We start from the raw sequence: 23,328 nt of genomic DNA, 5'->3' as shown, positions 1-23,328 counted from the left end.
TTTTAATCTTTTTGGTGAACACATGCAGACTGTAGCCTCTGTTTCCTGTTCTTAGCTGACAGGAAGGGCATACAGTGTAGTCTGCAGCTGTAAGCCATCTGCTTCAAGTTTTGATGTGTTGTGTGTTCAGACATGTGCTTTTGCATATCTTGGTCATAAATGATGGTTATTTAACTAACCAGTCTAATCAAACTTCTCAAAGTGTGTAGAAAAATATTAGTAGATCATCAGTTTATGAAGTGCTCAGACCAGCCTGTCTGGCACATTTTTGTCTTGGAAATTTATCACGTTTTTTCTTTTCCCCCCATAATCCACACAATTTCAAGTTTTTGCTTTAAGTGATCCTAATACTGTTGAAATCTCTTATCATACCTTTGGGGATTGAGCCTTTCTGGAGCAAATTTCAGTTTAGTCTATATCCTAATTTAACAAATATGAAACTGTGTAAGTGAAGCAGACTACTGTTGATCCGAATCGAACTCAACATTTCCAATATTAGGTTGAACATTTTGGTAGGTGGAAACATTTCATTTATTTATAATCTTTTACTGTAAAAGATTTATACAGTAGGAATACAATGTAAAAAACAAAAAAGTGACAATGAAAGAGAAAGCTCAGAAGAGAGGAGAGTCATTCTTTGTATTTATGTCACTATCGTCACATAGAGGTTTTAGTCTTGGGACAACCCACACAGGCTGTGTGCATCACTGCTGAAAATCTTGAATGAGGAAGTTTGCACTTCCTGATTTTCAAAGAAGGTGTGAAGATGGCACGTATTTTATTTTGGGGAGTTCTGTTGCTGCTTTCATTTGAAATACAAGGTAAACACTTATTTTTACACTCTGATTAATATTATATTTTTGTTAGTATTATTTTGTACACTAATATGTCAAAGTGATTCGTCTCCTTTGCTTTTTGGAATCTGGTTTTGTACTATAGCACTAAATTGTTTGTAAAAGACAAACAACAAATGACATATAATAAATAATTGTCAGGGTGGAAGAAAGTCAAATAAATACAGTGAAAAATGAATACCAGGCAAGAAAATTGGTATTGAAATTACAATAATTACATTGCAATAAGAATGCTTTTGACATATTAACAAATGAAAAATCAGATTGAATTTCAACATTGATGTTTCTGAACTATGAATAATGGTAACATGGGGCTGGTAAGTGCTGACTATCTGCTTGATTTCTTTGTGTCATTTTTCAATTATTTTCCCAAATCAATTTGGCTGAAGTTGAATTAAAATGTAGTTTTATCCGGCCCCTTCTTCACCAGAGAGGTGACGTTCCATGTTGCAGGCTAGTCTTGGTAGGGATCAGTCCACTTCTTCTTCAGTAACTCAACAAACCATGTAGTGCAAATAAACAAAATTCCCTTAGATTTTTTTGATAAGCGTTGAACCATTGTACTCCACTCAAAACCAGTAGAACACAAATTCACAAAAAGTTTTAAAGTGTCTGATATTAAATCGAAAACTGAAGCAGCCATGTTCACATGTTGTAAAAAGATAATATGTGTCTCTCTGTCACATAGGCACACACACACACACACACACACACACACACACACACACACACACACACACACACACACACAGATGTCAGTTGCTGACATCTATCTATTTAAGTCTTTCCTCTTGTCAGTATCACTTCTCTCCCTCTGTCTGTGTTTCCACCCGCAACATTCTGTCATGCATTTGTGAGCTAGAACTAGAATAAGCCACTGATTATATAATCATTTTAGAATAATTTGGACATCATTTGGCAGAACCCCTGTTCAACAAGTTTATTTTTAAATGCAATGTTTTCATTACAATTTTGATGAACAAAAGACTGTAAGAGGGAAATTTCCATGAGTGCCAGGTCAGGGTCATGTCACTCTTTTCTGTTTATACTTCCCCATTATAACTGGCTAATGCCCGCTTGTTCCACTTCTTTGGAACTACCGTACTCTCTGTACCCAGCTGAGTTCAGAAGAAATTACTGGCCTTGAGAGCAGGGAGGAAGGGGCCAGTGTAGAGACTGCTGTGTTGTAATCTACCAAATGTATATATTTGTAAATTATTCAAATTATACATTTCATTAAACATATATATTTTTTAATATATATTTCAAAGCCAGAAGTTAAAAGACAATACAATTCTGTGTCATGATTACCACAATCTGACATCATGGCACGAAGCTTTTTCTTTTTTTAACTGGACGCCAAAAAGAGGACAGTAAGCAGGAAACTGGAGCACCAGACCTGTGAGAATGGATAGCAGAGGGGACCCAGGAAGAGCGGTCAGGGGAGAAAGGCAGGACAGGAGCAGGGGTGACCCAGAGCTTTAAACCCATTTGCAAATCTTCTCTTTAATGTTTCTATAACTTCCAGTGGTCATGTATTCTCAGATATGCTCTGATGAACTTAACTTCACATTGATAGTTGTATTTATTCACTACCTCTGAAAAAAAGGAAACATTAGCCCAATGCATCTCTGCAGCTTCATTGCTGTGAAATTATGGTAATCATGGCAAGTAGAATCATCTACAACAGGGGTGTCAAACTCAAATACACAGTGGGCCAAAATTCAAAACTGGAACAAAGTCGCGGGCTAACATTAATATTTATTGAAATATATTTATTCCTCCAGATATAAGAATGATACAAGTTTTGCTGAAAAACTGAATATGGAACAAGCAAAGCTTAATACTAAACAATATATATATTACACAGCAAATTCAAAAGTGTTAAATGTTTTGGTGTTAGTAGTCTTAGAGTTAATTTTACTCTAAGTAGAGTCACATTCTTTTAATGTAACTCTGAGGTGTAAAATAATAGTAGTTAAAATCGAGTGTTAAAAATGAGTGTTTCTATTTCAAATCTGGAGGTGTTACAATGGAAACATTAACTCTTGACCTCTTAACTCTGAACTCCTACAGGGGCTATGACACCAATAGAGTAAATTCACAGACTCCGCCCCCAGCACGGCTCCAATCGAAGCTGAAGTGAAGCCGTTTCAGAACATTTTGCTCTACATATTTGAGTTGTTTGCCATGCTTGGTAAGTCATGTTTTCAAAGATTGTTTCAATTATTGTTATTAGCTTTTACTTCTGTGGCTCTTTGGAGTTGAGACAAAGCTGTGTGAAAGGCATTAGCCATGTTGCTCGGTGATAGCATAATATTCTGTTTTAGCTAGCTGAAAGGTATTGTTTGCGGGCAAATACCACAGCCTTGAAAAAAAGCTTGCATGTGAATTTTCAGTCAAATTTCTTGGTCAAATACACTTAAAACAATGTCTAGAATGTGAAATGTTGATATAATGGTGCTACTTGAAGCCTGAAAATGATCTTCCATAAAAAACGAGCAAACAGCAGTAGCAGATGTCCCGAGTCCCGACTGAGTTCTACGTTAGCACTTAGATTCCTCCAGAGTTTTGTGCACACGGTTTAGGTAAAAATGAAAAAGGTTGAGGTTTTACATTTAGTTCAGTATTACCTGTTGTCTGTGTCCTTGTCTTTTGGGAAAATACTTTACACAAGTAATGGCTCAAAGGATTCCTTTTCTTTTTTTTACTGTGCTGCAATTGATTTGTGCCATTAATTAGTGTCAGCTAATTTTGTTTTCAATCTCCACATAGGATATGCTTGTGAAGATGGAATATGGGGGAGAGCAGAAGTGCGTTGAAGTTCCACAAAGTGATGAATGAAGGACATGCATATTGTATTTTGTATTTATTGAAATAAGTGATGAGAATGCTGTTATTTGCATTTACCAGCTCACCTATGTCAGACCTTTTGATAAACGAAATTCTAATGAAAGTGAGAACATGTACACTGTTACATCTTTCAGAAAATGTTTTGAAATTGTGGTGCACAGTTCAGAATAAATGTTTTTCAAAAACCATTGCGTCTTTTTAGTAAATGTTTATTTCCAGAAGAAATTTCTAGAAGTTCAGAACAGTAAAATTCCCGTTTTTTAGAATTAATTAGAAGATAACTCTTACGTAGTTAAACTAAAATACTCTTTGAGAGTTAATATATAAACTCTTAACACCAAGTGTTAAATTATCAACTCCAGAGAGATTTGGTGTTTAACACTAAATCAGAGTTAACATACCAACTCTCCAAAAAGAGTTAAATTAACACTCTCTGGTGTGGACCCATATAGACACTTTAAAAGTGTTGAAATCAAATCTGACAGTGTTAATTTGGACATGCTGGATTTGCTGTGTAGCTGTATAATACCAGTAGGCCAGCTCTGATAATAATTTGGTATGGCTTCGCGGGCCAAATGTAATTAGGCTGCGGGCCAAATTTGGCCCGCGGGCCAGAGTTTGACACCTATGATCTACAATATTAACTCGGCTACATGAGTACCACGTTTTTGTACTGCACTCCTGCAACAATACTTTACAAACTGCTACAAGCACAAATGCAAACATCAGGCAGACAGACTGTGGGTTTCTCTTTGGTCATCTGTGTAAAAGCTTGATTGAACTTCCTCTTATAGTTAGTTTTACTGTAACAAAAACTAACAGACAAAATACTATTGCTGTATGAAGCAACAGTATATAGCAGTATGTCATAAAATGGGTGATCACATATGCTGAATGACTCCTTACAACAAAGTGAAATCAACAGAAACAGCATGATTACTGATCAAAGTTAAATGTGAAATGCTACATAATAATATATAATGCTGATATTATAATTGAGATGTGGTTAAGTGTGTGGTCACAGCTATGAGACTGCAAGTAGATGAAGGAGCACATATGAGACTCTGATAGCTGTGAGATAAACTCCAATGTCTTCAGTGTCTTCACTTTCTAATTTAAATCTGTCAGCAGTCACTCGCTAAATGGATGCTAAAATTATTCTACTGAGAAAAATATTTTTATTACCTCCTCTTTCTGAGTACACACATTTACGCTTTGAGAGTGACGTATGTTTTAGATGAACATTCAACTTAAAAAAACAGAGTTAGAAGAACACACAAACAATTGATGGACACTATATAAGTGTCTATTCACTGCAGACATATGCAAGCAGTGGATGGTCTGCAATTTTAGATCCTAAATGAGAAAATGTGAACAATATTACAGTAATACAGTATAAAACTGTAGTTACAAGAAAATCAGCAGCTCAGTAGCTGTGGGGCTTTTGTCTATTGAAGGAAATAACAGTTGAATCACTTCTTTAAATTTAGTCACAGCACTGTCAGATAAATTTCCAGTTTAATGAAAAAAATTCCCCAGTTCTCGTTAGTTCATTATTGTAAATGCAAATTACAAATTATAATAATAAAAAGATAAGATATAAGAGTGTTTTCAAGAAATACTGTTTGATGTTCAAGCAGACAGTTATGGTCTGAAAGGCTACGAGTAAGGATTTCAACAGTTTTCATTTCCTCTCATGGAGGGAAGCAGAGATGCTTCCCAAGACGAAAAAGGTTCTGGTTAGTTTGGTTAGTTTCATAAATTTGGACAAATCCAGATATTAGAGGCGCACCATTCAAAGCTGGGTAGAAGTCATATCCTAATAGGATATTGTTGAAAATCACCTAGACAACCAGTGACTGAAGGATGATGTGGAATGTGCTACATGTGATTGGGAATCAGATTGGGGAAGGGGAAAACCACAATCAAACATTTGGGCAGTTACACACAAATCTATATTAATTTTAGAGATCTGATTGGTGTAAGGGTGTTTTATTCCAGCTGAATAGCAATTACACATATTTACACTAATAAATATGTGTAATTATAAACATATAAATAGATGATGTAACAATTTTGACTAAACAATAATAAATAAATAAGTAAATAATAAAGTAGTCAAGAAAACAATACTGACAAAATATCTATTGTATTTAATTTGAGAGACTTTCAGTAGCATGTTAATAAGAGGATTCTCACATCAAGTTTGTTGTTTTTCTTTCAGGGATCCAACATGTGTTTCTCCTCCGTGGAACGGACTTACACCTGGATATAAAGAAATCTGTTGTACTAAACACAAAGACAGATTTGTTCTGGAAAGTTAATATAACTAACAATATAGCTAAATGTGCTTTTAATAATGATCCAGTAGTGTTTGACACATATGAAGGAAGGGCTGAGCTCTTTGGACAGAATTACGGGTTGCTGTTAAAGAATGTGCAACACAATGACAGTGGAGATTATACTGCATTCATGGTTAGCAATAAAGACCAAAATGTAGCTGAATACAAGGTCATAGTTCAAGGTAGGTTTCTGTTTTCATTAAACTTTTTGAAATCTTGATAAGGCATAGACCTGTTTTAAAACACTTCGTGCCTGTTACTCTTTAGATCCAGTGACTCCAGTTAACCTGTCAGTGGACTCTGTGTCCACCAACTCCTGTAACCTCACTGTGACCTGCAGCACAGTGGATTCTCAAATTAGCAAGACTTTTAGATGTGATGCCCAGAACTGCTTTCAGGTGGACAAAAATAGTTTGAAGAAGACAAATGATTATTCATCTTTAATTGTCTACCTGCATGGAGACTTCATCATCTGTAATCATAGCAACAAAGTGAGCGTGGAACAGAGTAAGAAGAATAAACCCTACTGTCAGATAAAGACAGGTAAGGTTAAAACCCATAAATACATGAATGACTGATTTAAATCATAACCATTTAAAGATTTTATGCAGCAGAACAAAAAACTAAAACTATAAACTTAAACTATTTTTTGATCTTTAAAGACTTCCTCTCTTTATATGAATCTCTTCATGTATTTCAGATAAAACGGAAGGTATTAAAATCTCAAAGAACTTGAAACTACTATGGTGTAATTGGGATACATTTGTTCTCATAAATACCATTTTCTTTTTTACCTTAAAGGAAAATGTCTGTTTGCTTTTGAAAGAACTTGTTTTGATGATACAGGCACTACTTCCTTGCAGGCACAAGCACAACATGTTGTGTATCCAAATGTCTGTGAAATGATCCAGGGTTTTTAAGTTTTCTTTAGTTTTGTATTTTTGATAATCTTTGTTACATTGTTCTGTTTTGGTTTCAGTTCCATGTTGTAAATAGTTAACCCAAGGTTATTAATAGATTCTTTTGTGTTCTGGTTTCTTAAGTTTACGTAGTAACATTTAGTCCGGTTTCTTTATCTCTGATTTGTCTTGCTTGTCATGTGTTTCTGTCTAGTTCAGCCAAATCTGTGTTTGTTTACCTTTCTGTATTGTATATCTTGGTCCAAGTCTCAGTGTTGCTCATTTGCTGTTTTATTTTGGTAGCCTGTGTCCCGTTTCCCATGTGTAACATGTTCAGTTTTGCTTACCTTGTCTCATTTGTCTGTGATTAGTGTCGGCTGAGCGTCCCTCTGTTCCTTGTTTCAGTCTCTCTCACCGTGTGTCCTGTGTTCCATTGTAGTTCATAAATTCCTGGTTTCTGTCCAGTCATTCTCGCAACAGACATGCCATTAACCAAGGTAGTGATCTAAAAAGGATTTGCGTTTTCCATAAACAGTCACAGAAGTGTATGAAAAGTTCTAAATCTAATAATGTATGGTTGGTGTTTTTTGATTTTTGATTGGTAGTCAAACCTTTTGAGATTTAACAGAAAGACTTACAAAAATAACTGCAAATTTAAAATTACAGTTTCTGGTCATATTGTTTATGATTAAGTATTTTGTTTTCTTTACAGTTTCCAATGTACCCACCATAATTGCAGCTTCTGGTGGCTTCTGTGTTTTCATTGTCATCATTGTCATCATTTGCATTGTCACAAAACGTAAGTCCCTGTGTATTTTTTCAGCAAAAACAGAAAATAAGAATTGTTGCTACTTAAATACACTGAAATCTAATACAGTCCCCATTAAAAGTTTTTCAAGTGGTCTTAAACTTTTGATCGGGACTGTGTAATGTTTACACAGACTCTAGTCCTCGAGGGCCAGCGTCCTGCAACTTTTCTATGTGTCCCTGTTGCAACACACCTGAATTCAGTTAGTGGGTCATTAGCAAGACTATCGAACTTGACTGCCTGCTGAGGTTGCAATTGAGCCATTTGATTCATGATACAGCAGCTCATGAACATGGTGCAATAAAAGTACTTTTAGAAGTACATTTTTCCAAACACTTTAATTTACTTAAATTTACTTGAGTAGGGTAAGAGGTTGCCACATCAGCATGCAGTAAAGTTCTATACTCTTGCTAATAACCTACCAATTATATTCAGGTGTGTTGCAGAAGGGACACATGGAAAAGTTTCAGGACACTGACACAGAATCAACCTTTTGGGATTTACTTACTACGATGATTGAGCATGCATCAAGACAAACAGTATGGATCTGCTTTCTAAGACATTTTAAAAGTGTAATTTTCATTCATAATGTCTGGTTTAATTTGCCTCACATCTTCAAAAGGTGTTCAATTAGGTCACATATTGGTTCTTACATTTTCCCTAATTTCACAGGTATGAACAAATGAGCAAATATTAGAAATGAAGTAAGCTGTAACATTTAATCTATGGATCCAGTTTGTCCTGTCTAGATTATTTTCTTTAAATGAATTGTCCTCAAAGCTTCATGGATCTTCACCGGACTGCAAAAATGGGTCTAAAAAATAAAGGTGTCCCTCAGTAAGACAATATGGGACAGAAGCGATAAAAATGACAAATAAAGCACTGGGATGCTGCTACATTTGAACTAAAACATACCCAACTGCTTTAAAATGTTCCATAAGTTAATTAATACACATAATTAGTACACATTCACAGGAGGGTTAAGAAATAATTGGACTGAAATGTAGGGTCGAATTTAATCCCTTTCAGATAATAAATCTGAATTTGGCTGAAAGGTATAAAAAAAACAAACACCCAGCACGCCCCTGCGGGCGGTTTATCCTTCAAGCTCGGGTCCTCTACCAGAGGCCTGGGAGCTTGAGGGTCCTGCGCAGTATCTTAGCTGTTCCCAGGACTGCGCTCTTCTGGACAGAGATCTCCGATGTTATTCCCGGGATCTGCTGGAGCCACTCGCCTAGCTTGGGAGTCACCGCACCTAGTGCTCCGATTACCACGGGGACCACCGATACCTTCACCCTCCACATCCTCTCGAGCTCTTCTCTGAGCCCTTGGTATTTCTCCAGCTTCTCGTGTTCCTTCTTCCTGATATTGCTGTCATTCGGAACCGCTACATCGATCACTACGGCCGTCTTCTTCTGTTTGTCTACTACCACTATGTCCGGTTGGTTAGCCACCACCATTTTGTCCGTCTGTATCTGGAAGTCCCACAGGATCTTAGCTCGGTCATTCTCCACCACCCTTGGGGGCATTTCCCATTTTGACCTCGGGACTTCCAGGTTATACTCGGCACAGATGTTCCTGTACACTATGCCGGCCACTTGGTTATGGCGTTCCATGTATGCCTTGCCTGCTAGCATCTTGCACCCTGCTATTATGTGCTGGATTGTCTCTGGGGCATCTTTACACAGCCTGCACCTGGGGTCTTGCCTGGTGTGATAGACCCCAGCCTCTATGGATCTTGTACTCAGAGCTTGTTCTTGTGCTGCCATGATTAGTGCCTCTGTGCTATCTTTCAGTCCAGCTTTGTCCAGCCACTGGTAGGATTTCTGGATATCAGCCACCTCCTCTATCTGCCGGTGGTACATACCGTGCAGGGGCCTGTCCTTCCATGATGGTTCCTCGTCTCCCTCCTCTTTCTTGGGTTTCTGCTGCCTGAGGTATTCACTGAGCACGCTGTCAGTTGGGGCCATCTTCGTGATGTATTCTTGGATGTTTGTTGTCTCATCCTGGACTGTGGTGCTGACACTCACCAGTCCCCGACCCCCTTCCTTCCGCTTAGCGTACAGCCTCAGGGTGCTGGACTTGGGGTGAAACCCTCCATGCATGGTAAGGAGCTTTCTTGTCTTTATGTCAGTGGCTTCTATCTCCTCCTTTGGCCAGCCTATTACCCCAGCAGGGTACCTGATCACGGGCAGGGCGTAGGTGTTGATGGCCCGGATCTTGTTCTTACCGTTCAACTGACTCCTCAGGACTTGCCTGACCCTCTGCAGGTACTTGGTGGTTGCAGCTTTCCTAGCGGCCTCTTCATGGTTCCCATTCGCCTGTGGGATCCCTAGGTACTTGTAACTGTCCTCTACGTCTGCAATGTTGCCTTCTGGTAGTTCAATCCCCTCAGTTCTGACTACCTTCCCTCTCTTTGTTACCATCCGACTACACTTCTCCAGCCCGAACGACATTCCAATGTCATTGCTGTATAGCCTGGTAGTGTGGATCAGTGAATCGATGTCTTGTTCACTCTTGGCATACAGCTTGATGTCATCCATGTACAGGAGGTGGCTGACAACTGCTCCGTTCCGTAGTCGGTATCCGTAGCCAGTCTTGTTAATGATCTCACTGAGGGGGTTCAGGCCTATGCAGAACAGCAGTGGGGACAGAGCATCTCCTTGGTAGATCCCGCACTTGATGGTGACTTGTGCTATGGGCTTGGAGTTGGCCTCTAGTGTTGTACGCCACATCCCCATTGAGTTCCTGATGAAGGCTCTTAGGGTCCCATTGATCTTGTACAATTCTAGGCATTCTAGTATCCAGCTGTGGGGCATTGAGTCATAGGCCTTCTTGTAATCAATCCAGGCAGTGCACAGGTTGGTTAGTCTGGTCTTGCAGTCTCGGCTGACTGTTCTGTCTACCAGTAGCTGGTGTTTTGCACCTCTGGTATTCTTGCCAATTCCTTTCTGTGCCCCGCTCATGTATTGACCCATGTGCCTGTTCATCTTAGCCGATATGATGCCTGACAGGAGCTTCCATGTAGTACTGAGGCAGGTTATTGGTCGGTAGTTCGAGGGGACTGGTCCCTTCTTGGGGTCCTTGGGGATCAGGACCGTCCGACCTTCGGTTAGCCATTCCGGGTGTCCCTCGTTAACTAGCAGCTGGTTCATTTGTGCTGCCAGACGCTCGTGGAGTGCAGTCAGCTTCTTTAGCCAGTAGGCGTGAACCATGTCGGGCCCTGGTGCTGTCCAACTCTTCATACTAGAGACCCTTTCTTGGATATCTGCCACTGTGATGGTTACTGGACCCTGTTCAGGGAGGTCGCTATGGTCTGCCATCAGATCCACTAGCCACTGAGCATTGCCGTTATGGGTTGCGTCCTTCTCCCATATGCTCTTCCAGTATTGCTCCGTCCTTGGTGGTGCTGTTCTCTTATTATTGTTCCCTTGCCACTGAGAGTACACCTTTGCTGGTTCTGTGGAGAACAGCTGGTTTATTCTCCTGCCTTCTATTTCTCTGGTGTACCTCCTCAAGCGGCTGGCCAAGGCTGTGAGTCTTTGCTTGGCAGTTTCCAAGGCCTCAGGTATGGACAGCTTGCTGTATTTCTTATGCACCTTCTTTGTCGCACCTTTCTGCAACTCCGTTAGTTGGCTAACCTCCCTCCGTGCTACTTTGATCTTGCCCTCTAGCCTCCTTCTCCATGGAGGGTACTGCCCCTTGTGGCTGTTCAACTTGTAGCCAAGCATCTTACTGATCACTGCTGCCGTATTGTAGATCAGCTTGTTAGTGTCGGTAATCGTGGCTGTAGGTATTGTCCGTAGTGCTGCATTAACATCATCTAGCAGACCTTCTGAGGGTACTTCACCTAATCTTGGTAACCGGCAACGGGGGGTCCAGGTTTCAAGCTTGGCCATGATCCTATCTTTCAGGTCAGTTCCTCTCGCACTCAACGATCCTTCTCCTGTCGCACTTGGGGCTATGTACCCAATCTCGGGTGGGGGTGATGATATCTCCCCCCTGACCTGGCGTCCTGACTCCTCCTTGCCGTAGCATTTATGTTGTACCTCGTCAATCTCTAGCTGTGAGAGCAGTCCCTTCTTTCGGATGTTGGAACACTGAGCTACTAGTTGTTTCGCCATCATTGTGGATGTTGGGTATCAAAGAATCCATAGGTCCCTCATCCTATTCATGTAGCCCCTTCCGCCGGGGTTACTTGCGTAGTAGCATTCCAACAACGCCCTGTTTTCGTCTCTTGCCCACCGATGCCTTCTTGTTCCAGTAGCCCACTTCTCGTCAGGGTGCCCTGGTTCCATATATATATATATATATATATATATATATATATGTACACATATATGGTTTCTATTAACCGCCACCACAGGTTCCATCCTCGCCACCATCACTAAAACACACACACATACACACAAAACAACAAAAAAACAGACAAAACTGAAATCTACTAAAAAGATATATTATCTAAATATTTGGTACCAGCTAAAGAATGAGCCGTTAAAAGCTTTTTTTGTGTGTTTAACCTAGATTTAAAATACTTTGCCACTTTTGTTGCTACTATTTTTAATACACATATTACTGTGGGAAGTGCAGCTTTGAAGCAAACTCTGTTGTTGCACAAATTTGTGCCAGAAATTATTCCGCACCTTTTGCTCTATAACAACTGGGATAGGTTCGGTGTTTGCTTTGAATATAACATTATCTGTATCTCACCAGGTTTCCAGTTGTTGTGTGTTGTGGAGCTGCCTGAGCTCCAGTAAAAGTTGAATTGGATACAAATACTGCATGAAACAAGTTTTGACCAGTAATTAATTAAAACTGCTCATAAAAAACAAAACAAAAAACTGCAGACACAGCTGTCTTGTTTATCGATGCAGCATCTGCAGTTCTCTCAAGAAAAAAAATACTGCTAATCCTACCTGGTTAAATAGCATTAAATAGTTTAAATATTTCTAGAGAATTTATTGGTGATTGTTAATTGCTGCCTTCCATTAACGTACTTGAGACATAACTGTGAAAAGGAAGGTTGCACAGTTAATACAGGCCCTTAACCAGTTTGTTGTTCATGGCTTCGAGTAATATTATAATATGCGAAAACCCTCTAAACCTCATCTCTTCACCAGCAGTATAGAAGAGATACATGACAGACTGTTGCATCTAAAATAGCACCAAACACTAATAGTAAATCTATTTTATAAGGATGAAAGTTATTTAAAAAAAATGAAAATTCCTATTGACCAATAAAGATTGATGATTTTATTTATTTAATTTACACACTGATCAATTCACTGTATGATAACAGGACAGTGATGTATTAGTTCTCTGTAGCTAACATGAACTGATCTGGAGTCATTGTTATTTCCAATGAGGAATTTAGAAGTTCCCGTGGAAAATATGCATAGTAAGTAAATCTGTATTTTCTGTGACTGACTTGCAGGTAAAAGAAGAAGCCAGGAAAATAAACTGTATGAGGCTGCTCAAGTAAGTGAACACTTTTTTTCTTAAGAGAAAAAAGACAAAATGTGTTATTCTAGCAATTAAAAAGCTGAGAACTGATTCTTCTAAACAAAATCAGTTTTATTTTAAATTCCCTTCAAATTAAGAATGGTTACATGAGTCTTCTACATAAGAGCGTGATGTGTCTGTCCAAAATCAACCTCCATCTCCTTCCTACACTAACTGCTCCACACATTTTTTGTTTTGTTTTTCTAACAAAACACTTTTGATTTGTTTCTAGGAGCACCCTCCAGGCCAAACTCGAAATGAGAATGTTCCAGGAGATGCCTCGAGTCTTTCTCCAACATCTACTTATGCCCTGGTGGAGTTTCACCCTAAAACAGAATCCACAAAGTCAAAAAAAATTCCACAGCCAGAGACGGTGTATGCTCAGGTTACCAGAGCTACCAGGCCCACAGTCACTGCCCAACAAACAGAGCTGGAGAACATCAGTAGTATGAATTCACAAGGCTAAACACATATGAACTCTGAACACTTGAACTCTGCTTTTCTTTCTAAAATGTTGGCACAGAGGACATGTTGGATCAAATTTATCACCTGTTTAAAACACAAATGAACTGAATATTTTCTTAATGTTTTCAAACATTATCTTTTTTTGTAGTAATTTTTTGTGTTTTAGATGGTGATGGCTTACTGTGAAGTACAATATTTTGTTTATAGAGGTATATGCTTAAATCCATTTTTCTTTTTTTGCAGTTTTCCTGAATAATGCAGTGCATTTAATCTTTATCAATAATTATTGCTACTATTTATGTATTACAGACTATAAAGAAAACTAAAAGTTAATACATTTCAAGTTTTTTTTTTATAGATCTAAACCACAGGTGACAAATATCAGACTCCAATCCAGCCCACTGTGGGCTTTTAAAAATGTGAAGGAGGGCATCAATTTTAAATGTATTTCTCTCTTAAATGTATGTTCTTAAGTATTACAGCTTTTGTTACATTTGTACTACATTAATATAAATCCTATAATATAAATTCTATAATAGTTATACAATTGAATGACAGAAGTTCTTGTTTTTTTCAATATCTACCATGGAAATTCCTGTGGTTCAGTAAAAAATAAATTGTGAATTAACTAAAACTTTGTTATATAATTACAAAACGGTCTGGGAATTTAGCTAGCAGAACCTTTTATGTGATTTTACACATTCAGTTCTTCCAATTTAAGCCCAAAGAGTTGTGCTGACAGGTTTTTTACATTTTTAAAATTTCTTATCGTACATAAAAACCAAGACGTACAGTTGAAATTTTTCTTGTATTAAAATATCTGATTTTAAACTTCTTTACATTGACAGGAAGAGGAGATTCACTGGTTATGCCTTGATTTGACAGATGTTTTGCTTTGGCGCTATATAAATTAAAATGAACTGGTCTGGCACACTTATCAAAGTGGGCTGTATGTGGCACTGTAAGATGTGTTCAAAATCCCTGATCTGAACTTTATTGGAGAAATGTATTAAATCAAAATCCAGTCTCATTAGGAAGACTTCGTTAGTTAACAGCCACCTTAAATTTGTTGTGGAAAGCGAGCTGCAACAGACAAAACTTTCTGGAGTTATACTAATTCTAAATAAGTTTTGACCAAATGTCACATGTCTAATGGAGTTTCCCCATATTTACCCTCATGACTACATGTTACTGCCAGTCAGTACATTTGGTTTCTTGATAAAGATGACATGTCCAAAAGATCAGATCTCTTCCTGTTTTACGACTCAGACTGAATGCCTTTGTATTCACAGGTCATAGTGAACTACACATAGAACCAAAGCTAAAAGTATATAAGACAAAAAAGGTTTTCATTGCCGTCATGTTTTGTTTTGTTTTTTCTTTAAATTTAGCTTCTGTACCAGGAAACTAAAGTGTTTTTGTAAAAGACCATAGAACCAAGTCCGCCAGAGCTTATATTATATTTTTACATGCTGTAGTGCCATTTTGCTAAACATCAATACAACCATTATAGCCCAAATTCTAATAATATGTATGGATTAAGTGCATAGTAATTACATAAATTGCAAAAAAGTGCAATAAACTACAAAAAAATTGAAAATTGTTTTTGTTTTTTTAACATATATTTCTAGTTAGAGAAATTTAAGAGGCTTATCCCTGAAAACTGTAAATACAAAAAAGTTGCACAAAATAGTTTCCCACCACAGGAAATTTATTTTGAGTGCCTTCATAGTTTTATTTTTGAAATACACCAATTTGTATATACTGCGGGAAAAACGAAAATAAATATTATAGTGCAAATTTGCAAAAAAAACAGCATATGCATCAAATAAAACTATTTCCAGCAGTGCAATTTGACTTCTAAGCATCCCAGAAACGACACAGAAAGTCATAAAGTCAAACATAACTTTTAAAAACACCAGTATAGGCTTACAAGGCCCTGATGATAAAAAACTACATTTCCGCTATTATGACGCCACTTCCGGTTTCGGGCAGGTAATGGCGGACATGCGATAGTTCACCCTGACATCTATTCCGGCGTAGGAAGTGTTACGAACAGCTGATCGGATCGGCAAAGCGTGTTTCTGGAATATTATGTTTTTGTTGCTGCAAGCGCTTTTTATGCAATTTTTGGAAAGCTATATGTGGAAGGAAACCATGACCTAGCACAAGCTGATGGCATAAGATGTAAGTACAACTCCTCCGGTTTCATATGCAAAAAAATATATTGTGCTAGTTTACGTGGTTGCAGTGCTACCGGGATTTAAAAATAGTTATGCAAAACAGAGCATGCCGCTCTGACCGGCTTTAAAGGGTTAACAAAAACATGTTTTGCTTTTGAGGAGGTTTAACAAGAACAAGTTGTGAGAAATGTTTGAATTAATTTATTGGGAAGATTATTTTGAAGCCAAACATTTTGGAACTGATTAGTGGTGAAAAATACTGTGTTCATCATTTCAAGATAATGGTTTTAATGTCAAATATATTGGAATTACATGTTTGGCCTTTCATCAGCCAAACTAAAATATATATTTCAATACTGATCTCAGTTGTTTCATGAGGTGTGAGTTTCTCTTGATTTGTCTTGTCTAAGAATATACTTGTAACAAAAAAAGACAAGAAAAACTCAGCTTATTTAAAAGACATCTTAGTATTTCTGTCATTGTCTGCTGTGAAGTTAGAACTTTATATTTTCATAAACATTTCAAGTCTTTTTCCTGATGGGCTTTTTGATATTTTTAAAGAATCAGAACTAAAAATGGAACCGTCCTTTTCTGCAAAAGTCTGTTGCTGATCCCTTCCTCTAAGTTTCACTCTCTTTATGTCTGTTTCCTCCGCCTCCTCAAGAACAAAAATCACTTTACTCAGCAACCCTCCTCTGACATGCTCTGATTAATTGACAAAGTTAGAACTACCAGTGGTATTTATTGACTCCTTATGAGAGAGAGCAACCTTGACCCAATAAATTATCACAGATTTATTGTTGTAAAACCAAAGTAATAGCGTCAAGCAGAATCATGTGCAGTAATGACTGTTAGGTGAGTGACAAGTATTTGTACTGCACTCTACACACAGGCACAACAGCAAGCACAAAGTGAAACGTCAGACAGAGAGATGTGTAGGTGTATTTGAACCCAACTTTATGTTGACAGGAAGTCTCTGCTTGACTGAACTTCCTTTAAAGACAGATTGTAAAACGTAAATGCAACACACCCTGCATGCTGTATGAAACAGTATATGCAGTATATCATAACATTGGTTGTTACATGCTAACTCCTTACAACTGAAGGAGATGAATAAAAGTAAAAAGAACAGTCTCTTTGACTACTCATTTAACATACTGATCAAAAGGCAAATAGTTGTCCTTTCTATTTTCCCTGGTAGATTTCAAGTTTCTATCCACTGAGTTGATGTGAACAGCGAAGGCTACTTCTTGGGTTTTGGTTTTAACCCAGGTTTCATCCACATCTGTACCGGTGGCTAGGTGCTGTCACTGTGAAAGAGCCCAAAGATTTACTTTCACTTCCTCCGTGTCAAGGCTACTTACAATGAGTGACACTTTTGTCAGTGAAAACCCTTGTTGTATTTAAAATATGTGGTGTTAAGGCAGAGTTCTAAAAGCAAATCTGATTGGGGGGAAAACATCCTTGCTCTGATGGTGGCGCGGTGCTAGGAAATGTTGTAGGTGGCTGAGTTTATACTGCTAAAGATGAGTCTGAGTGGGACTCCTTCTTTGTGGCTCTTTATAAGTCCATATACACAGGCTATAGCATCCCCTGGGTACAGATGATTATACTTAGAGCAGTCAATGGCTTTATCCTATGCAAGTTAATGTTTGTGGGGTCTCTCTTTGCTTGGGGAGGTGATGGCCTTCATTTCTTGCATTGTGAAATTGCACAGAGGAATTCAATCACTTGGTAATCTTGTTGGACAGGTGGGCAGACCAGCTCAAAAGTAACACACTGCCCTCTTCTGGTGAGGTTTAAGAAACACATTTGCCTCAGGAGCAAATCCTCAAACATTTTCATGATGGGTTTAACTAATAAATAATCATGAATGTTTTCTTGTCTTTAAATGTACCGTATGATGTTGGCTTGAGTGCATTATTACATTTCTTATGCACAACTTTGTGTTTTCATTGTATAAGATAAAGAAACAGGGATTTATTTTTTAACCAAAGCTGCTACAAGTGAAAAAACAAACAAGTTTTCTACATAAGACTGAGCTTTATATACATTAGAAAGGTTTATTTTTCCTTCTTTTTCTTCTCCATGAGGTGCACACTGATGACAGCAATCACCATGATAATCAGACCGACAGAGAACACGACTGTCTTCACCACACAGACGGAGATCCCATCTGAACCTGCAACACAGGAAAACAGACAGATTTCTCACAAAATGAAAACAGCATATCCAAACAGCTAATCCAAACGTTGAACAACAACAGAGCCCAAGTTCTAAACCACTAATTTCTCTAAAAAATGTGAATAGCAGTTTGTGAACTTTGTAACTGACCAAACTTTTTATTTCCAAATACAGGAAATGTATAGCAAAGTTTCAGTGACTGAGCTTGTGCAATAGCAGATTTGACAACAGATAAGTTACTCAGACCAACAACAATTATTGTGAGATGTTAAATTTTTGTTTTGACTTCAATAATAGTCTCACCAGAAGAGATATCTCTTTGTTCATCAAAAGTAAGTTGTTAGTCCAACACATTTGGTGGGGGGACAATTTACTGATGGTCTTACCTGATTTTCTTTCACAGTACGGCTTGATCACCTTCTTGTTCGCTTTCCAGCTCACTTTGTTGCTATGATTACAAAAGATGGTATCTTGCTGCAAGTAAACAATCAGAGAAGAAAAATATTTTGAGACGTTTAAGCTCTTTTCTTCCACTTGCAGGCAGTTTTGGGCATCACATCTAAAAATGCTGCTGATGTTAAACTCCACTGTGCTGCAGGTCACAGTGAGGTTACAGGAGTCTGAACTGCTGGAAAGATGGTCCACTGTCAGCTCAGCATGAGATACCGGATCTGGGGAATAAAAAAAACTGTGAATGGATGTTTCTGATGTATCAACATTTAAAAATTATACTGGCAAGAGAAACGTACCTTGGACTATGACCTTGTATTCAGCTATACTTTGCTCTTGTCCTCCAACCACAACTGCAGTATAATATCCACTGTCGCTGTGTTTTACATTCTTTAATACCAAAGAGAAATTTCGTCCAAAGACCTCAGCTCTTCCTTCATAACTGTCAAACAATATTGCCTCTTTATTATAACTAATTTTACCAACATAATTAGTAATATTATACTTCCAGAAAAAGTCAGTCTTTTTGTCAAGTACAACAGATTTCTTTACATCTAGGTGTAAATCACTTCCATGACGGAGAAACACGTTTTGGAGGCCTAAAAGAACAGAAAAACAAAAATGTGTTGTCAGTATCATGTCATGTACACCTGTGATTCCTTACTTTTATCAGATACAATAATGAAAATGAAAACAAAGGCTTAAAATAATACATGCACAATGAATTGAGAATACACAAAAGTTAACCTTTTTGAATGAAACCATGAACAAAAATGACTTTTTAATGACATTTAAATTTTGAGATGTGTCAGAATATAAAGATCTTTTTCTACATTCTGTCATATTTAAAAGTGCTGCTTTGTGATTTGAGAGTCTTGAGAATTCATTAGTTATTATTAGTAATATTATATATTCTACCACACCATTTATCTTCGATGAGTTCTGAAACTTTGATCCATTGAGCTGTCCCATAGCCTAATGAGAAGTGTTTAAATCACTTTTGTATAATCTGTGCTATATTGGTTCCAGCTCCAACAGTGTAAAATGACAGAGTCATACAGTATATTTTCATTATGACCAAATTAATACAAGTTATTTTTGTTTGTGCTATGGTAACTATAGTAGGGCTTGTTTTTGTGGCGTTAACAGGATACGTTCCTTGAGGTTTCATGAATAAAACCTACTCCAGTAGAGAATCTGTAATCTATATTGCGTCGCACCAGGAGAATACAGAAAATTACATTTTTAAAATGAGTGAAAACACAGCATTTCCCCGGGATTTCAAACTAAAACTTAGAACATAAGGAGCTCGAGAGCAGGTGACCATAGTGAACATATTCAGGAACAAATACAACCACCTTTTCAAACTGAAAATTCTGGGTCACCTCACTGACCTATTAATCTTGCTTCATAGCACACTACTTTGGCATTATTATTGGCAGTAACAAGTAAGAACCTTTACTTCCATTAACTACTTTGACAAACTGTCTTCAGACTCCGAAAGAAGCACATCGAATGAAATCACGATGTACTTTAAGACTTTAATATTAAACAAAGCCACTCGTGCTACTAACCTCTTCTTCCATACTGCTCTAATAGAATGGTACACGATTACAGATGACACATATTCATTACTAATCAAAAAATAACTACTATAAAATAAAAGGTTTGCTCTTTTCCTGTTTGCCACTGTTGTTCCTGGTGTTCAGTTTGCTGATCACAATAAAACAAAACGTAACAGGAAATAACACACCAGCAACAAAACACGTCTCATTGCTTTTTGTGCAAATGATCAGGCAGATTTCTTTTCATACCTTGTGCCTCAGTGCAGAACAGCAGCGCCAGTACCACCAAGAAAAACATTGTATAGTCTTAAGCTTAATGCAACAACATCAAAGCCATCAGTGTGTTACTTCTGTTTACAGCAATGATGGAACCCACAAAGCCCACCTCTTTTCACAACTTTGTTTCCTTGTCACAGACTGTCAGCGCAAAAACAAACACAAAAACATCTCCTCTATAATTTCCTCTCAGAGCCCTTTGGCACCAGTTAACAGTTGTTGAAAAGAACTGAAATCATTGTTAAGGAAACAGTTTTAAATTTAAGTGCACAAAAAAGTACTAGTACTTCAATATGCATCTAAAAGGGCATGTTTTTCACAGGAAAAGCTGAGTCTCGCCTCGCTAACACACAAAACAGCAGGAAAAGTTCATGCAGAAGTGATATCTTCTGTTGTCAATTTTAATATGTTGGCCTTACTTTGAATAAGAATTCAAACAGATTGTCTTAAAAAAACCATTTAAAAAGAAGTGTAGTAGTAAAGTGTATCCTATACTATCGAAGAATTTAGTGTATGAGCTTTAAACTTGAGAATAGGTTAAAGAAAAAACTGTACTGAGTACTTAATATTTTACATCAGATGTACTATTGACCTGTAGACTACCCATAATTACTATTTTAAACACCTGATGTTGTAGTTGAGTTGGCGAGGAAATGGAAAAAAAGGATTTTCATCAGCGTCAAAGTGATTCTGGAAACTGCCAGAGGGGAAAGTGGTACTTTGGTGGTGCATAGTGTGGATGGTGTGCTGCCAACATCGAGCGGTGGAAGGATTACTAGGAGGATCCCGCTGAGGAAGCAGAGGTGGTTGGCTTTTTCCTTAGAGACTGGGTGAGGGGTTTGATAGTTTGGGAGGTAGCTCCTACTCCTCCACACCTTGGGAGCCAACTGAGTAGTTCAAGCATCTGACTAGAAAGCCCTGTGTGCACCTCCTGTGCCAGGTGTTCTGGCGATGCACAGGCCCAGGGGAAGAGAGCAGGGCTGCAACGATTCGTCTCCATAATCAATGACATCAACTATAAAAACTCGTCGATGCGTCATATTGTAAAACCACGTAATAAATGCGCTTTTCTAACTGTAATACACTACAGGAAGCTATGGGGGCAGTACCGCCTAATAACGTCTGCCAAAACTGCACTCGAGGAAGAACGTAGTCAAACGGCAAAACAGGAGGACAGAAAAAAAATGCAGGCGGGGAATTTAAAATATGTAAAGCATTTCACAGAAAACCATTGACTGTAGAAAACATGGACGACGCGACAGCTCAACAAAAATGAAGCCAAAACGTCTCTATCGCCCCCTGGTGTCTGGCTGCAGTATAGGTCATAAACCCCGCCTCCTCCATGTTAGTGGATGGGACTGGGGTCAGACTAAAATAAATTAATTCTCCTAAGATAATTTTTTTCCAAAGATTCTTTCTTTTGTTATCAATAGTTCTCATCATGCTGATTGATGTCCAAGGGGTCTCCTTCCCCATAAGTTTGATTCTAATTCCTACCGCGGTGATGTTAAATTGGGGTGTAACGTCATCATAAGAGCTTTGACTGACAGCTGCAGTCACGGAGAAACTTGCGTATCTCTGTTCGCGAATAGCAGATAGAGAGTAGGCTCTGAGAGGAGGGCCAGCGTTTACGCTACGAAACCACGACCGAGTGTTATAACCTGACAGCCAGAGGTGTTCTTCAGAAAACTGGACTACCCGACAGAACCGCTGCACTTTTTCGGTAAGTTAAACGTGTTTGTAAGCTAATCCGTAACTACCGTCCTTAGCTAGCTCCTGAGACCTAGCTAGCTAAAATGAGCACTCGGCTGTCAGGGTTCGTTTAGCTAATCCGTGCAGGTGAATGAATTTACCCTGACTAAAGAAATCAAGCAAAACACCCCGGCTGCAGTCACTAATTACCGTTACTGTACTTTTATTACAAGTATTATACTGTAAAAGCAACAGGCTGCACCCTGCTTCAGCTCCTGTGCAGAGCTGAATATTAAATATGTGCAAACAACAGCATGTTTTCAGTCTCTTGCCACATCTTGTAAAGACAGTAACAATTTTTTTTTTAAAAAGCTTGTACTTCAGTAACTCCTCATTAATCAGGAACTATGGATTAAAGTACTGTAGTGTACTGTAATACTGAAAAAATGTAAGAGAAGAACTTCAGATCCTGAGTGTGTGAGGACAGAAGAATCAGCTTTATTTCAATATTGAGGGATGAAATTTATATCTGAGTTTGATGGTTCTGTTGTCTTTGTGATTACAGGAGCTGCCCTCCAATTCAGTCCTCAGCACCACCCAGTGACAGCAGACAGATCATCCAACATGTTCATATGTTAACTGTAAAATGAACTGATGAAAACAGTACAACGGTTAAAGTACCACACGTGCTGTAGTGAAAGCTGCAGCTGTTTTATTTATAAAGTTAAAGACAAAAAAACAAAAGGATTAATCACCCATGTAACTGTGTCACTATATATCAGCATTAACAGGACCTCAGTTTGGTGTTTCACAAAGCTGCTGATCTCAGACCTGCACAGCTTCCGTTTTAAACACTTGATGTACTCAGCTGCATGAAGAGCATATGAGATTTTCTCTAACACAATTAAATAAAACCTGATGAAGGTCAAAGGTCGTCACTTGTATGTTGAACTACAAACTTGTCATCTGGAATTTTTTCACTTAGTGTGTTATTTACCATAAAGTGATTCAGATTTATTCATACCAGAGTAACCAGAGAGGATCATATATTTTTAAATATATAACTTTCTACAGGACTGAATATAATATCTTTATGTAAAAGTCCGGAGCCTCTGGGGAGTATCTGAGTATTTATAACATTACACAAACCAAAGGTCTCATCACAGTGTTGATGAAATGCTGGGTTTATCCATCTCCTGGGGCGGGCCTACGGAGGAGTGCTGAAGATTTCCCTGTGAGGGAGCTGCTGGTGAAG

The 23,328-nt window shown here is 38.1% G+C and overlaps 2 protein-coding genes and 1 long non-coding RNA gene across 4 annotated transcripts; 1 reads left to right on the top strand and 2 right to left on the bottom strand.

Annotated features, from left to right (window-relative positions):
• The first annotated feature begins 80 nt into the window (after positions 1-80).
• LOC146497323 (uncharacterized) lies at positions 81-16,348 on the top strand. The gene is made up of 6 exons (XM_085141493.1): positions 81-821; positions 5,932-6,231; positions 6,317-6,592; positions 7,661-7,747; positions 13,191-13,234; positions 13,491-16,348. The coding sequence occupies exons 1-6, from the start codon at positions 767-769 to the stop codon at positions 13,722-13,724; spliced, it is 996 nt and encodes a 331-aa protein (XP_084997619.1). The 5' UTR covers positions 81-766; the 3' UTR covers positions 13,725-16,348.
• LOC146497324 (uncharacterized) lies at positions 7,239-8,079 on the bottom strand. The gene is made up of 2 exons (XR_014870887.1): positions 7,677-8,079; positions 7,239-7,453 (listed from the first exon to the last, which is right to left on the bottom strand). It is a non-coding gene; the product is annotated as an uncharacterized LOC146497324 (long non-coding RNA).
• LOC146497322 (uncharacterized) lies at positions 16,316-21,584 on the bottom strand. Of its 2 annotated transcripts, XM_085141498.1 has the most exons (4): positions 20,355-21,582; positions 18,840-19,139; positions 18,477-18,761; positions 16,316-18,088 (listed from the first exon to the last, which is right to left on the bottom strand). In XM_085141498.1, exons 1-4 carry the CDS (start codon positions 20,401-20,403, stop codon positions 17,970-17,972), a joined length of 753 nt encoding a protein of 250 aa, XP_084997624.1. In that variant the 5' UTR covers positions 20,404-21,582; the 3' UTR covers positions 16,316-17,969. The 2 variants fall into 2 exon arrangements, with proteins under 2 accessions (XP_084997624.1, XP_084997623.1); XM_085141497.1 differs by having other exon boundaries at positions 17,973-18,761; positions 20,355-21,584.
• Between the last annotated feature and the right edge of the window lie 1,744 nt (positions 21,585-23,328).

Source organism: Neolamprologus multifasciatus, chromosome 18, assembly GCF_963576455.1.
Source record: "Neolamprologus multifasciatus chromosome 18, fNeoMul1.2, whole genome shotgun sequence".
Taxonomy (NCBI): domain Eukaryota; kingdom Metazoa; phylum Chordata; class Actinopteri; order Cichliformes; family Cichlidae; genus Neolamprologus; species Neolamprologus multifasciatus.
The sequence above is the reverse complement of the archived record's forward strand: the minus strand, read 5'-3'. Positions and strand labels throughout refer to the sequence as shown.